The sequence below is a fragment of the Culex pipiens genome, chromosome 2 (genome assembly GCF_016801865.2).
Source record: "Culex pipiens pallens isolate TS chromosome 2, TS_CPP_V2, whole genome shotgun sequence".
Lineage (NCBI taxonomy): Eukaryota > Metazoa > Arthropoda > Insecta > Diptera > Culicidae > Culex > Culex pipiens.
Genome location: NC_068938.1, coordinates 112,324,978 through 112,339,837, shown reverse-complemented (window position 1 = coordinate 112,339,837; position 14,860 = coordinate 112,324,978). Strand labels below are relative to the sequence as shown.

Below are 14,860 nucleotides of genomic sequence, written 5' to 3'. Positions count from 1 at the left end.
ATACGCCTCGGACTGTTTGGGATCGGTTCCGACCAACTGTGGCCAATGCGGAACCGGTTCAGGGTACAACCAAAACGGTTCCATTAATGATCTCACTAGAAACCCGCCATGTTGCATATCAACCTTCATGAAATTGTAAGTTATGACCATCTGAGGTCATGCCGATTTACTTTGACCCAACCTGGTCACTCCTGGAACCGGTCGCAAAGGGGCACTTCCGGAATATGCAATGTACCCTATCAAGCTACATATCAATCATCATGAAATTGAAAATTATGACCATTTGAGGCCATGCCGATAACCCCTGATCCAATCTGGTCTCTCAGGAACCGGTTACCGGTGGCCACTTGGGGACACTTCCGGAATATGCTAGGAAGCTCATCGTGTGACATATCGAACATCATAAAATTGAATATTATGACCATCTGAGGTCATGTCGACGTTCTCTGGATACGGATACTCGTGGCCAATGGGAGACAATTTTGGGTTATGCATGTAACTCTGGTCAATTCATACTAGAACATCCATCCCAATCATTACCGTAATTTGAGTCACAGAGTACAAGTATACCTTAATAATTTGAATATTTTTTTCCTAACTATCTTCCCGCCCAGGTCCGCGAGGTGCAGGACCGCAGCAAGCAGTTCTGCTTCGAGCTGCACGCCAGCGGCGGCGCCGAAATCATCAAGGCCTGCAAGACGGACTCGGAGGGCAAGGTGGTCGAGGGTAAGCACACCGTGTACCGGATGTCCGCGGCCAGCGAGGAGGAGCAGCGCGAGTGGATCAAGTGTCTCAACCAGTCCATCAGCCACAATCCGTTCCACGACATTCTAGTGCAAAGGAAGAAGAAAGCCCTCGCGAAAAGTTAGTTAGCGCTGTCGTGTTTGAAAAATTAGATTAACCTTTAGTTTTTCAAAAGCTCTCCGGGCAAACACACACACACATATGAACACATACTAAAAGCTACTTGATACTACTCTCTAACTGTTTTGTGTGTGCGAAATGCTGAATCTCAGAGAAAAAAAAACAATTGCGTGTGTGTTACTATTCTCCTTTTTGCCCCATTTTTCCGCGTTGAATGTGAGTGTGCGATTTGTGCTAATAACCGAAGAGAGAGGGAAAGCGCGGACCTTTTTGGCATTCTCCAGCAAAACGTTCAAAGTCAACGGACGATGTGAAATGAAAATCAAGAAACAAAAAAAAACAATGCTGAAAATGTCTGATAAATCAAAACTAAAACTAATTTTCTACATACATATTATACACGCATCCCCCTTCATATCATACTCTTAGACATCATTATTGATTAACGGATTCCGCAGTCACGTCGCATCTCTGTATTTTGTAAACACACTTGTACACATTATCGTTTATTATTTGTTAATTTATGTACACATGTTTTTTGCGCTCCGTCGTTTAAGTAATTTGAAGCTCTGTATCATAAAGACGAAAAAAATAGAAGCAGGTTGTCTCCTCTTTCAGTGAAAACATTGAAGAGGGATCAAAACAAACAAGTTTAGGTTAAGTTTAGTTGAAATGCTAGAGCTAGGAGACTTGTTGTTTTCCAGTTTGTTGTACAGGGTTTTACGATTTTTTTGTACAGGATGAATCTGCTCGCGGTTGCATTTTTTTTGTTTCTGGGGTCTTGAGATTAGTCGGCACTGCCATCATTTGCATTTAAAGTTGAATTTAAAAATTTTACTGACTCAAAAATATTTGGTTTTCTTTATAATTGTGTTGATAAAATCTAAGTTTTAAAACTTGCTATTTTTTATTATTTCAATTATAAAATTTTCAGTTTCTGCTCATTAAAATGACCAGATACTAACTAGGATGTTTTTGTTTCCAGTGTAATTTTGACAAATTAAAAGTTTTCAAACATTAAGTTTCCATATAAATCACTCAAATTCGTAACAGCGGCCAGGCACACGCTGTAATGTTTACCGCTGGGATAATTCGTTCAACAAAGTTTGAACAGTTATTTTCAAGCGATTCTTTTTCTTTCCGTTTATAAAGAAGATAGAGTTATTGCGCAATTCCTACTAACTTGGACTCCACACTAAATTTTTGCCATCGATCGCACTATTGCGACTTTTGAAACTGGATTGGGAAATTTAAAATTCCCTTTAAAATGATCAGAGCGAGTCGAGGTTATTCGCAATTTTAAAAGAGTGAATGTCCATGATTGTCTTTTGCAAGCAGAACATAACCAAACTTTTCGGCACCCTCAGCAAACGTAAAATCAATACAAAATTGCTGCCGGATCTTTTCCGGATCTCTTCCGGAAAAGATCCGGGCGGCAATTTTGTATGGCTTAACGTTTGCGGAGGATTTCGAAAAAAGCTAAACAAATCACTTCGACCATCAGCAAAAAAAAAAAAAACTGAAAGTGTAAATAAATAACTACAGTCATCCCTCATATTCGGAACAGTTTACAGATCGGCCAATGTTGAAAAAATCATAGAAAATCGATAATTGAACTAAATGATTCGCTTTTACACTCATTTGAAAGCTTTTCTTGCGCTCTTTCGGACTGTATCGAACAACTGCAAATTTCAACTTTTATATCACTTTTTTCTTACGGATGTAAACAAACTTTGGTTCTCTCCATGAGTGCATAATTTTTACAAAATAATGACTTCACGCACTGAAACCAGCGAAACTGAAGCTTAGTTATGTTTAATGAATGGTCTGAACACTTTTTTTTTTGTAAAAATATCAATTAAATTCAGGTGTTCCACAATTGTGGGAGGCACCAGAGCTGAAAATGTCAGGGGTCCTGACGCGAAAATCGGCGACGCGTACACGATTTTTTCAGATCCATTCACTGAACCGCAAAACCGTGACATAAACAAACCCGACTCAGTCGTGAGTGCCCTAGTTCACTGAGCAGCTGCAATGCGAGGCAGTAGTCGACCAACGCTCATTCGACGTTGCACGCACACACATAAAGAAACAAGTTTTTACACAAAAAGTTGGTATTTATGCGTGGAAATGTAATTTTGAATATAAGTTATGGTTGTTTTAAGTGTTTTGCACAGTCTAGAACCATTCAATTGTTTAAAAATAGTCAAAATAGTGTTTAGAGAGGATTTTACGAGTCAGTCATACGACACGAATTGAGTGAGTGTAGCTAATTTTTTCACGTCTCTCATTCTCCAGCAGCCGACCGGCACGAGTCAGGCGGCAGTGGTTGAACGGACACAGTAGGCTTACAGTCACATGCTAGCAGTGAACTGACATTTTGGTTTGCTTCATCTGTACGCTGGGTTGGAAACATTTTGCAGGCCTGGGAGGCACAATAACATCCCACAATTATGGAACAGGCAATTTGGAGGCGATGTTTTGCTGCTCTGGATAAAATAGTCTTGAGATGCAGTTTTTGTTTTAAACGTTTTACTTTTACTAGTGAAATAGCAAGAGAATGTCCAAATAAAGGTCCTAAAAAAATTAGGGTCGACAGAAAAGCTGCGTTTGGCATGCTTTTGACAAATTATCACAAAAGTGTTCCGAATATGTGGGATGACAGTCGTGCGTGAGAAAAATCCAAGTTACAGTGCAAGAATCAATAAACAAAAGCCAATATTTTGTTGTTGATGGGAAACATTGTTCGCAAACATCATCTTACCTATGACAGTTTTGACATTTTTAAGGTTATCAAAAAGTTTGCGAGGCTACATGAATTGTAACGAACAAACTGTTAATTTACGTTCGACTCGTTTGCTAGTGTTCAAAACACGACGTCAAGATCGTCATCGGCGACTTAATCGGTCAAGTTATCCAAGAGTTGGATGGTTCAGCGTCCACAAGCAGACGAACGAGAACGGCCTACGACTCATCGATTTTAATACCTCCTGAAACATGGCCATACGTAGTATCTACCTGGAGATCACCAAACGACACGGAGACACAAATCGACCATGTTCTCATTGATGGTCGGCACTGCTCGGCCATAATCGGCGTCAGAAGGCAAGGCAAAGCTGCGCAAACGCCTATCCGAGGTCAGCAAGATCCGGTACCGACGCGGTATATTCTGGAGCGACTCAATGACCATGAGGTTGCTGGCCAGTACGCGCGGGAACTCGAAGCTGCGTTGCCTGATGAAGGTGAGCTCGCCGAAGCCCCTCTGGAGGCCTGCTGGAGCCATATGGAAGCAGCCACTAACGCAGCGGCATTCCAGGAACCACTCAGCTATTTTTACTATTTTTTTGCGTGCGATTGCAATCACTCTGTCCAGTACACGATGGCTCGCTACTAAATGATTGATTATACCCAGAAGTAGTAGTCCGGTAGGAAATCAATTATTAGTTCAGCTGGAAAGTTTAATCCCTCCCCACTACCAGGAGGGTTGGGGCGGAGCGGGTCGAAACTAGCAGGAAGCTCCGCCAACTGGGATTCGCAGCACACAAAAAATCCCACCAATCCCAGTAGCCAAACACTGACGTGTAACGTCAATTCACTGATGCGCGATGCACAATTCACCTCCTCCCATCGCGCCATTTAATTGAAAATACTAATTAACCGGGTGTGTAACGAATTAATCCCCTCCCCCGCCCCCCTCAACTCATTCCATTACTCGGAATCAATGCAATTTGTGCAAAATTGATTTTCGCCCTGTCTGCGTGCGTGCGCGTGTCAGACGCAGATCAGACAGGGAATTTAATTTGCAACCCCGACGCGGCGTGAAAGCAGGCCATGCGTTACGGTTCGATGCGTTTACGAAATTTCCAGCGTGGTGATGGGGTTGCGGTCAGTGCTGACTAGATTACGGATTCCTGGGGAGAACAAATGTGACCGCGTGGCGATTAGGTTCGATTAGTCCCAAAGTTAAAACAAGTGACAACAAGTTAGAGAAGCATGTTTGTTTGCACACACCACGCGTGAATCTGTGATTTTATGATATAGGTTACATGAATGTGCCGACTTTGCTGCGATCATCGTGCACACGCGGTGATTCTGGTGAACTCAGGATTCATTGATTTGTATTGTAATTGCGAGGTGGTTCATCTTATCATAAACGTTTTATCAACTCATCAACACATATAGAGAAAAAAAACTCAATAATCAAACTTGCTAGTAACTATTTATCTTTGTACCAAACTGTGTAAAAAAAAGCAAATGTCCCAATGAAAAAAATATGCCTCCCAAACGAACAAACCAGAGTTGCTTCCGAATATTTGCGCGAAGAAGAGAAGTGTGTGTGGTCAATAAAACAAGCAAAGCAAAGACATCAATCGTGTAGTGTTGTAACCTTTATCGATTGTATTGTAATGTTAAAAAAATCTTAAACATACAAAAAACATATACACCACCATGCATGCAAATGATAAAACAGTAACAAATAGCCCACACATATACATGTATATCGCCTTTAATTGGTCTGAGTAAAGTGAGAAAATTTAGGTTGTTGATTGTTTTTATAAAGAGAAAGAGTTAAACAGATCTATTTTTGAGCTTACAGCAGAAGCTCTCTTCACTCTCCCATTACCGGCAAAAAGATGTGACATCGTGACGTCACATCTTTTCGCCGCAGGTGAGAGAGGAAAGAGAGAGTTTAGCAGCAAACTCTTCTCCCAACGGCAACGAAACGAGCAAATTGATACGGGATTTTAGTTAGCGAAGCTGGTTAGGACACGGAACACAAAAACGCGTTTGTGAGGCCATCATTTTTGTTGATTGTTTGATAAGTTGTAGTAGAACCGAACGGGGTTGGTTTTTTTAATATCTTGGCTGGCGGCGCGGTTTCGGGGCCGCCAGCATTTTAAGTGGAACACAAGCTGCATAAAGACACCTTTTATCCCGATGAGAGGACTTTTAGATAAAATTCTAAGTGTAAATATAGGTATTCGGTGCCCTCTCCCCGTGCCCATACCTTCACACTTAGGAGACCCGGGAGGCGGAGTCTTGTCGCAAAAAGAACGATACACGCCTGTGGATCCGTTGACGAAACCGCAAGGTTTAAGAGGGCCACATTATAAGGTGTTACGTCGATTCCGTTTTTTTTTTTTTTTTTAGATAAAACTGTACGACGAGTGGAAAGGGCGAGGAAAAGGAAAACAATTAGCTAAAGTGTATGTTACGATACTATGAATATACTACCTAGTGGGACATGATTAAAATAGAAGATTAAAAAAACATTTTTTACCAAAACAAAACAAAACAAAAACCTCATCTGCATTTGTGTTTTTCGCTTTTAGTCCTGATCACGTAGCGAGACAGAAATCGAGAACATTTGCCTTGTGATTCGTGTGCGCCCCTTCTTTCTCTCTCTTTCTCCCTTCCTCCTTTCAGCTTTATCGTTTCTGACTAAAAGTGAGTAGTGAATGCATTCTTAAAGTTAATCTATAGAGATAAGCTTGCCCCACCCACCATAACTCGAAGCGGTCAGTAACTAATGCACTCCCTTGAAATCGCTGTCGTGTCGTCATCATCAGTTTCGTGCTTGATTGACCAAGAGTTGGACTCCCCGGGACGTGGTCTCCGAATTTATCGGCGTAATTTGCCTATCTTGCAGGAATCTTGCTATGAGACGCGGGTTCGATTCCCGCCTTATCCACTGAGCTTCTATCGGATGGTGAAGTAAAACGTCGGTCCCGGTTTCTCCTGTCTCGTCAGAGGCGCTGGAGCAGAAATCCCACGTTAGAGGAAGGCCATGCCCCGGGGGGCGTAGTGCCAATAGTTTCGTTTCGTTTCGCAGGAATATTAATACTAATCTTCAACTGGGTCACCTGTTTTGCCTTTGCCGGCACCGCCGGATTGGGGACACTGGATCGCGATGAAGAGGACGATTGCTGCGAGCGGTTGAGCTTGAGCGAGTACCCGATGTCCACGGTGTGACGGGTGGGCGACGGGAGTGAACGCGACTGCGGCTCTCAATCCATTTGATTCCATTTATGTAGGTAATACATGCATCCTCGGAAGCAGCTGGATTCTGCTTGAGGTGTTTGGATTAAGCCAAAGAATAAAATAAATAAGAGACATTGAAACAAAATTACGTTTCATTTTAAATTGATGACCTACATTTTTGTTGTTCTCAGCGACGGTTTTTTCCGTAATCCTTTGACCAGCGAGGGTCAAAGTCGAGACGGCTAGATGATCGTGGTTGTAGACGGTATTGTTTTGATTCGCAACATGTTGAGTCAACTGTTGTGGGTGTAGCTGAACCAACGAAGAACGGTGTTTCTCTTCTTCCATTTTTAGCTATTGTCCGTTTCTTTCAAAGGTACACGCCGCACGGCATTTATTAGATCAATGTAACAAAGTTCAACTTGACGATAAAATTCAACCAAAATCACGAAACTAAACTATAAATTTTAATAGCTTCAGTTACCTTGAAATAAAATTAAATTAGTTCGATTCTTTCTGGCGTGAGATCGCGATCTTAGATATTGCGCGTATTCCCGAAAAAGACACGCGGCAAACCAGCCTCGAAACGACGCGCCGCACTTTCGGCAAATGCGCGCTGTCAAATCCCATAGAGCTTTATGACGTTTCGCGTACGCACACTAGCGCACCATTTGGTTTTGCTGCCTGACAAAATTTAACCTCACTTTATTTTCGTGTACGTACACGCAATACATACGCACGTAGATTACTCTATCGAGAAATTAAAAGTGAGAGTGTGTGCAACATGGAGTTAAACTTTCTATGAAGATGTTGTGAAGGTTACCATGACTCTTTGAAAAGTTTAACTCCATGTTGCACGCACACACTCTCACTTTTAATTTCTCGATACTGTGCGTTTTGTTTTTGTTGATCTTCTTCTTCGAATTGCATGGCATTGTTGCCGGAAATGTTCTTTAACTCTATTAGGTTTTACAGCGTGACGTCACGAGCGCACACGCACACACATTTTTACTGAGACACACGTGCAAAAAATGTAAACAGTGCACCCAAGCTATCAAATTTCTAACCTAAAAACCGAGTCCGCGTAAAACCTAATTGCGGAACCAGTGCGAGTTTCTCCAAAGAAACACTTTGACAGCTCTGAGTGCGGCACTCAGAGCGGAACTAGCCCTCAAACGAACGTACCATCAATAGACGAATCCAGTTTGAAATGGCCGCTAGGTGGCCAATGGTGTTAGAAATGACAGCTTCCATGTATTTGAATATGAGAGCTCAGGAAAACTCAATTTTTAAGCAATAAAATGATTATTTATGATAAAAGTATTGATTGATTAGGTGCTTTGTGCATGTGTCTAGAATATTATTAAAATAAAAACTGTTCGAAAAATTTGCAATCGAGATAAGTACACCATTCGATTCAGCAGGAATTTTGGGCACCAAAAATATATAGTTTTCATATGTTGAGTATTTTATTTTAAAAAAAAATTAACAAAAAGTATGAAAATCCAGACATTTAGTATGGGAGCTGTCAAATCTCTCACCATCAAAAAGCAGAGTTGAGCTTTCGCTGAATTTGTCTATAGGGAGCGTTCTTTTATTACGTAACGCGAAAAATCGGACTTTTAGACCCCCTCCCCCCCCTCGTAACAAAATTTCCATACAAATTTTAAAAATTTTGTATGGAGCGTAACACGCCCTCTGACCCCCCCTCTCCCCCTACTGCGTTACGTAATAAAAGAATGCTCCCTATAGAGCTTTATGACGTTTCGCGTACGCACACTAGCGCACCATTTGATTTTGCTTCCTGACAAAATTTAACCTCACTTTATTTTCGTGTACACGCAGAAAAATCGATTGGATTTGAATCAAAAAATTTTTTTGTTGTTTCAACTAAACGATTTTTTGTTGAAAGAACCCTGAAAACCAATTGGAACAACTCAAAATGTAGCATTGAATCAACTCACTGTAATTTGTCATCTCCTTTTGGAAAAATCAACAAAATTACTGCGTAGATTCTACCCGAATCTACTTTGAATTAACGTTACATTGTTTTTTGATTTGAATAACAATTAATTGTTGTTGGCACGTGGCTGCTATCTGTCATAAGTTGAATTTTTGTCGGTCGGCTGGTGATTAAGTTTTGCGTTTGTCTAAGGAAAATCTTCGTGATATCCTGCGATTTTAAGAAAGGTTTAACCTGCATCAGCTGAATAGACTTGTGTATGAAATATCTCTGCCTCAGCAGGGAGTTCCTCCGCGTGTTATTACCACGGCGGAGAATCAGCGGAAATTTGACGAGTTCACACAACCCTCGCACAGAATGGCAGCCAATGGAACACACTTGGTAAACGCATTGATACTCAACATAAATTGACCCCACTTATAATCACCTTGTCCACCTTTGCAGATTTCATTGATGCAATCATCGGGAAGATGCAAGAACAGAGCATCCTGATGCAGACGGCACCAGTTTAATCGGAAGCCCAGGTGCGTTTCAAGAGCAGCTGAACCACACACGGACTGGCGTGCGAAATTAAATTTATTCACCTCAAAAATAAATAAATAAATAAATAAAATGATTAAAAAACAAAAAGTAAGCATTATTATTTCAATTCAACATTTTGTTGATTTAATAAAATGTTGAGTCTTATATTAAACAAAATACCGGCTTATTTCAAAAATAAATTCTTGTTGATTCCACAAAAATTTGATTTGAACGCACTGTCTGTCAAATTTTAATTAACAAAAATGAGAGTACATTCAACGAAAAAGCCGGATTGATACAACAAAATGCGCCGATTTAAAACAAAAAAACTTGAGTGTTGATTCAATGCAAAAATTTTGTTGATTATATTCAACAAAATATTTTGTTGAATCAACCCTCGTACAGGCTGATTCTACAAAACATTTTCCTGCGTGTACGTACACGCAATACATACGCACGTAGATTACTCTATTGGTACGTTTGTTTGAACAGCCAGTGCGGCACTGAGTGCCACACTCGTCGGTGCCAGTTTTGGTTCAAACGAACATTCTTTTTCAGTGTGCATGAAACTCGCATGAAACTGAAAAAAATATCGAGTGCGGCACTAGAGTTTCAGTTCCAAGATGGCGGCGAAACTCGTGCGGAACTAGCGCGAGTTTCTTCAAACAAACACTTTGACAGCTCTGAGTGCGGCACTCAGTGCGGAACTAGCCCTCAAACGAACGTACCATATGTCTCAAACCCCCACTGAGAATTTTGGCTCAAGCTTCGACTCAATTCAGGCTCGATCTCGAGCCAAAGTCTCAGCGGGTCTGTACATCTGGCAACAACATATCGATTGGTCGATCGACAAAAATAAATATCGATGAGTTCAAAAAAGTTCACACTATCACCACTCACCAGTCAGCCATCTTTCAGTGTCGGAAGTCGGAACGGAAGAATCTGGAAAATTCAACGGCCGAAAAACCAAAGCAAATCGCGATGGACTAAGAGCCGAAATTATCGCTGCTTCCGGCAAAGCTGTGGGAGCGCATTTTTCGCCGTTTGACTCCTCTTCAGTTGCTGCGGGCTCGTGCAGTTTGTCGCCAATGGCGCGACCTGGTCACCGGAAGTCCGATGCTGATGGGCCGGTTCGGCGGCGTCTTGTGTGGAAAAGAAGTGATGGATCGCAATTACCGGCCGGCTATTGCTCTTCCGGTTGGTGAACTACAACTTTCCGCTTTCACTATCGTCGGAACGGGTTCCTGGTGGGCTGGTTACGGTCCGGGAGTGACCATGTTGGCTCTGAGGGAATGCTCGATGACCGTGGCGGTGCTGTTTGGCGTGCTGAAGCAAACTCCGAACCTCGAATGGCTGGATCTGGAAGACGTTGCGCTGACTGGTTCCTGCAAGCCGGATTTCCGGATGGAAAAATTGGAAAGCTTCAACATGGACAACCCGGGCGATATCGACGTTCCGCTAACATTTCTGGATGATTTGGGTGAAGTTTTCACTGGTTTGAAGCTTTTTCGTCTGCTCCGTAATGTTATTACCAGCGAAGAAGTGTATGGCAGCGTGATCAAGATTGTTGAGGCCCAGCAAAACACCCTGGAAAGTCTGGAACTCTGCAATGGAAATTTCTTGGAAGCGCTCTGTCGGATGGAAAAGTTGCGCCTCAAATGGTTGTCGTGCTTCATTGATTTCAAGTCGGATTTTCATTGGGACACATTCTGTCGCAAACAACAGCAACTAGAAAAATTGCTGATTATGGCGAAGGACTACTCGGTAAAAACTTGTTGCTCGTCTTAAAGTATTTTTTAACCTCTAATTGTAATATCTCTTTCGATAGACGATCTGCGATGTCGCCCAAAAACTGCCTAACCTGAAGAAGCTGCCGTTGGACATTATGAGCGGTTCGATCACGAAGGCCGATTTCCTAAACAAAATGCCGAACTTGGAGAAAATCGACATCAACGGTCACCTGAACGGATTGGACTTTCGTTCGGCGGCTAGTCCCAAGTTGACGCTGTTTCACATGGTAAATGCAACGGCCAAAAAGCTGGTTCAGTACCTGCACAAATCTCCCAATCTTAGCGTGCTCAACATACACGAGTGCGTCCTAATCGGTGATTCTGAATATCCGGCAAGGTTCCAATACCTCAAAGAGCTGGTCTTGTCCAAGTGCAAACTACCCCCGAACGTGCTGATGGCCCTGTGCTGCCAGAATCCCCAGCTGGAGCAACTCCAACTCCGTTTCCTGTCAACCCTCACCGATGAGATGTTTCTGAAGATCTGCAAAGAGCTGCCACGCCTGCGGTTCTTGGCCCTGGTTAGCTGTGCACTGCTCACCGATGCCGTCGGCGACTACATCATCCAGCATTGTGTCTCGCTAGAGAAGCTGAAAATCAGCGGCTTTACCCTGTCCGAGGAGGCACTCGCGAAGCTGCGCGAAAGACACGTGCGCATGAAGCGCTGGTTCTGGTCGTACCCGTTCGATCCCGTTGGTGGATTTGCTCAAGCAGAGCATTGAATTTGAATTGCTCTTATGTTATTATTCTAAAGTTGAACATGCTCAGCACTAAAAACATGCTTTGAAATAAAATTGACGTACCTTTTCTAATCAAAAATAAAATTAAATGCTGAGTCTGCCTGACATCGACCATTGAACAAAGTTCCCCGTAGATTGTCGGATTGTGCAAAATCGCAGTTCGTCCCTTCTTTCAGCTTGATTTTTTTTTCAACATGGCATTCGTTTTTGAAGAATTTTCAACAAGGAATTATCAGTGTAAGAACGGGTCTTGAGAGAGTTGTCGGCTGGGTGTGACTGTTCCATCCCCAACATAGCGCATCGCAGTAGGCTTCGATTGAGTGGTTGGAAGAGATTCAGTTTGGTTAGAGCAAGCATGCCACCAATTAAGTCTGATCTACAATGGCAAATCGCAAAATGTTGCGTCTGTCACTTATGCCCCTGTTAACTTAGTTACTTCAATATCAGACAGGGATCACAGCAACCGATGCACTATGGGGTATTTCCATATAAGCGAGCGGCCAAAAATATTTTTTTGCTTTTTTTGTGACTTTTTTGTGTTGTTTGTACTTAGTATAATGAAAACAAATGAATTTTGATATTTTTCCAAAAAAAAGTTTAATTTTCGATTTTTTCATATATTTGAGGCCACATGCATTAAAGTGATGAATTTTAATATTCTTGCTCTGTTTATTTGATGCCCGGAATAACGGTTTATGCTATGTTAAAGTTTCTGATTTCCGGTCAATCTCCCTCCCCTTCTTCTTGAGTTAAATCCACCTCTCTTTGAAGACCCCCCCCCCCCCTCCCCCTCCAATTAAAATTTGATTTTTGCGGTGTTTTAGAATTTTAGACGGTTTATTTTATGGAACATTGTATGGATTCTCGTCCACGTTTTTGGTTGATCCACTTGCAAAATTCACGTTTTCCACGATAAATTCTTCTAAATCAAAATCACTATGTAACCGATTGTCGTTAGATTACTTAAAATATGAACTTCTTCTATGGGATTTTGTATACCTCGTTTTGAAGCTACAGAACAACATGCGTAGTTTTTCCTCTGTGGTTTTTCCCTGAGTTGATCATGTGATGGTTCTGCAATGTTGTAATTCTTACAAATATACTCGAAAGCAGTTCTCACGTTTTCAGAATAGTGCTTCGTTATATCGTACAGGGACACTACGGTATTATTATCCATACTTTCAAAAGAACACAACAACGAACTGATATGAATATTCGACGAATCGTTTCTATAAAATACTTAGAATAGGAATTTCTAATTTTATTAAACGTACTTAGGGTACCAACAAAGTCATGAATATCAAATCAATTTCAAAACATACATAGCAGGTACGTCATTTCTGCCTCCGCAGGTAAATAATGTGATTTTAACCAAGCGTATACGCGAAATCATTCATTTTCTTGCATGAATCAAAATGTTCAAAATGGCATAACTCAAAAAGTGCACATAAGTGCAGGGTTGTTACGGAAAAGTCGAGAAAAAATCCGCGCCAGATCCGCGCCGACCCCAAAACCCAATCCGCGCGAAATCCGCGCCATATAAAAAAAATCGCGACAAACAAAGAAGAGAGTAACACTAGGAGTAACATAATGACTGAAATTTTAAACGAAAAAAGAATAATACAGAAGGCATTTTGATCAGTACCGTTGATCAGTTGTGGATTCATACCTCACCTGTACCAAATAAAACCATTTTTGCCATTTCTGAAACAATATTAGCATTTTTTGCAACACTTTTAATATCGTTGCTTTAAAAACAAATTCAGTAAAAAAAATATAATTCGAAAATTTAAAAAAAATAAAACTATAAAAAAAATCAACAAATTATAAAATCTAGGGCTTTACTACTTGATAATTCTCGCCAAAACTTTACTCTGGAAAATCGAAACACGAAATTTCTACTATTTTCTTCTCTAAATTTCTCTTAACAAAAATATGACTCCAAAAATGATCCGAACTAAAAAACGGCAATTTTTTTTAATAATTTAATAATTTATTTATTGATTAATTTACTAATTAAATAATTTAATAATTTTATAATTTATAATTTAATAATTTAATAATTTAATAATTTAATAATTTAATAATTTAATAATTTAATAATTTAATAATTTAATAATTTAATAATTTAATAATTGAATAATTTAATAATTTAATAATTTAACAATTTAATAATTTAATAATTTAATAATTTAATAATTTAATAATTTAATAATTTAATAATTTAATAATTTAATAATTTAATAATTTAATAATTTAATAATTTAATAATTTTATAATTTTATAATTTTATAATTTTATAATTTTATAATTTTATAATTTAATAATTTAATAATTTATTAATTTATTAATTTAATAATTTAATAATTTTATAATTTTATAATTTAATAATTTGGAAACTTAAGAACTTTCTTAAAAAAATAAAAATAAACAAAAAAATCAATTGCAATATTCTCATTTTTCAATTTAATAATTCGTACTTTTTCACGTTTTTGAGTCAGTAAGTTTTGACAATTTCAAATCATGAATTCTGTTTCTTTTTGATTCCAAATTGTTGAATTCCAGATTTCTTATTTTTTAATTTTAACATTACATTTCGCTTTTAGACGGAGATTCAGAGTTCAGAATCAGAGTGGCAACAGAATTTTTTAATTTTTTCAATAAACCAAAAATCTAAAAAATTTAATTTTTATATTGAAAAAACACAAAAAATCTAAAAAGTTTCATAGCTTCAATTTTTTAAAATTCTGTGGTTTTTTGAATTTTGTTAATTTGATTTTAATAAAATTGGTATTTATTTGAATAAATACTAGGGATTTACTACTTGATGTTTTAAAAATAATGAGTTGTAATGTTATGTTAAATTAATATAACAAATCTCAATACATTAAAAAAATCGCTCCTTGAAGATTATTTCAAAGTTTTGTATGAAAAAAAAGCAATCAATAATTTTTAGAAGAAAATTTTCTTCATTAACAACTTCTTAGAAATTGATTTTTTCG

General features: G+C 39.4%; 2 protein-coding genes across 6 annotated transcripts in view; both read left to right on the top strand.

The window, feature by feature from the left end:
- Positions 1–6,991, top strand: part of LOC120426346 (cytohesin-1-like) — a 72,611-nt gene extending 65,620 nt beyond the window's left edge. For 3 of the 5 annotated variants that reach the window (XM_039591108.2, XM_039591107.2, XM_052708619.1), the window contains exons 10-11: positions 615–864; positions 6,698–6,991. In XM_039591108.2, coding sequence (XP_039447042.1) covers positions 615–864; positions 6,698–6,837 — 390 coding nt within the window. In that variant the 3' untranslated portion in view covers positions 6,838–6,991. Of the gene's footprint in view, positions 1–614; positions 6,172–6,514; positions 6,678–6,697 lie in introns of those variants that run through there. The other 2 variants (XM_052708620.1, XM_039591109.2) reach the window with 2 other exon arrangements.
- A 2,902-nt stretch (positions 6,992–9,893) lies between these two features.
- Positions 9,894–11,939, top strand: LOC120426349 (uncharacterized). The gene is made up of 2 exons (XM_039591111.2): positions 9,894–11,095; positions 11,160–11,939. Exons 1-2 carry the CDS (start codon positions 10,448–10,450, stop codon positions 11,838–11,840), a joined length of 1,329 nt encoding a protein of 442 aa, XP_039447045.1. The 5' UTR covers positions 9,894–10,447; the 3' UTR covers positions 11,841–11,939.
- The last annotated feature ends 2,921 nt before the right edge of the window (positions 11,940–14,860 follow it).

Bases quoted from the DNA above. Each gene is read 5' to 3' on its own strand.
- LOC120426349 (XM_039591111.2), top strand. From the start codon at position 10,448: ATGCTGATGGGCCGGTTCGGCGGCGTCTTGTGTGGAAAAGAAGTGATG. The intron at 11,096-11,159 runs GTAAAAACTTGT...CTCTTTCGATAG, and splicing joins TTATGGCGAAGGACTACTCG to ACGATCTGCGATGTCGCCCA.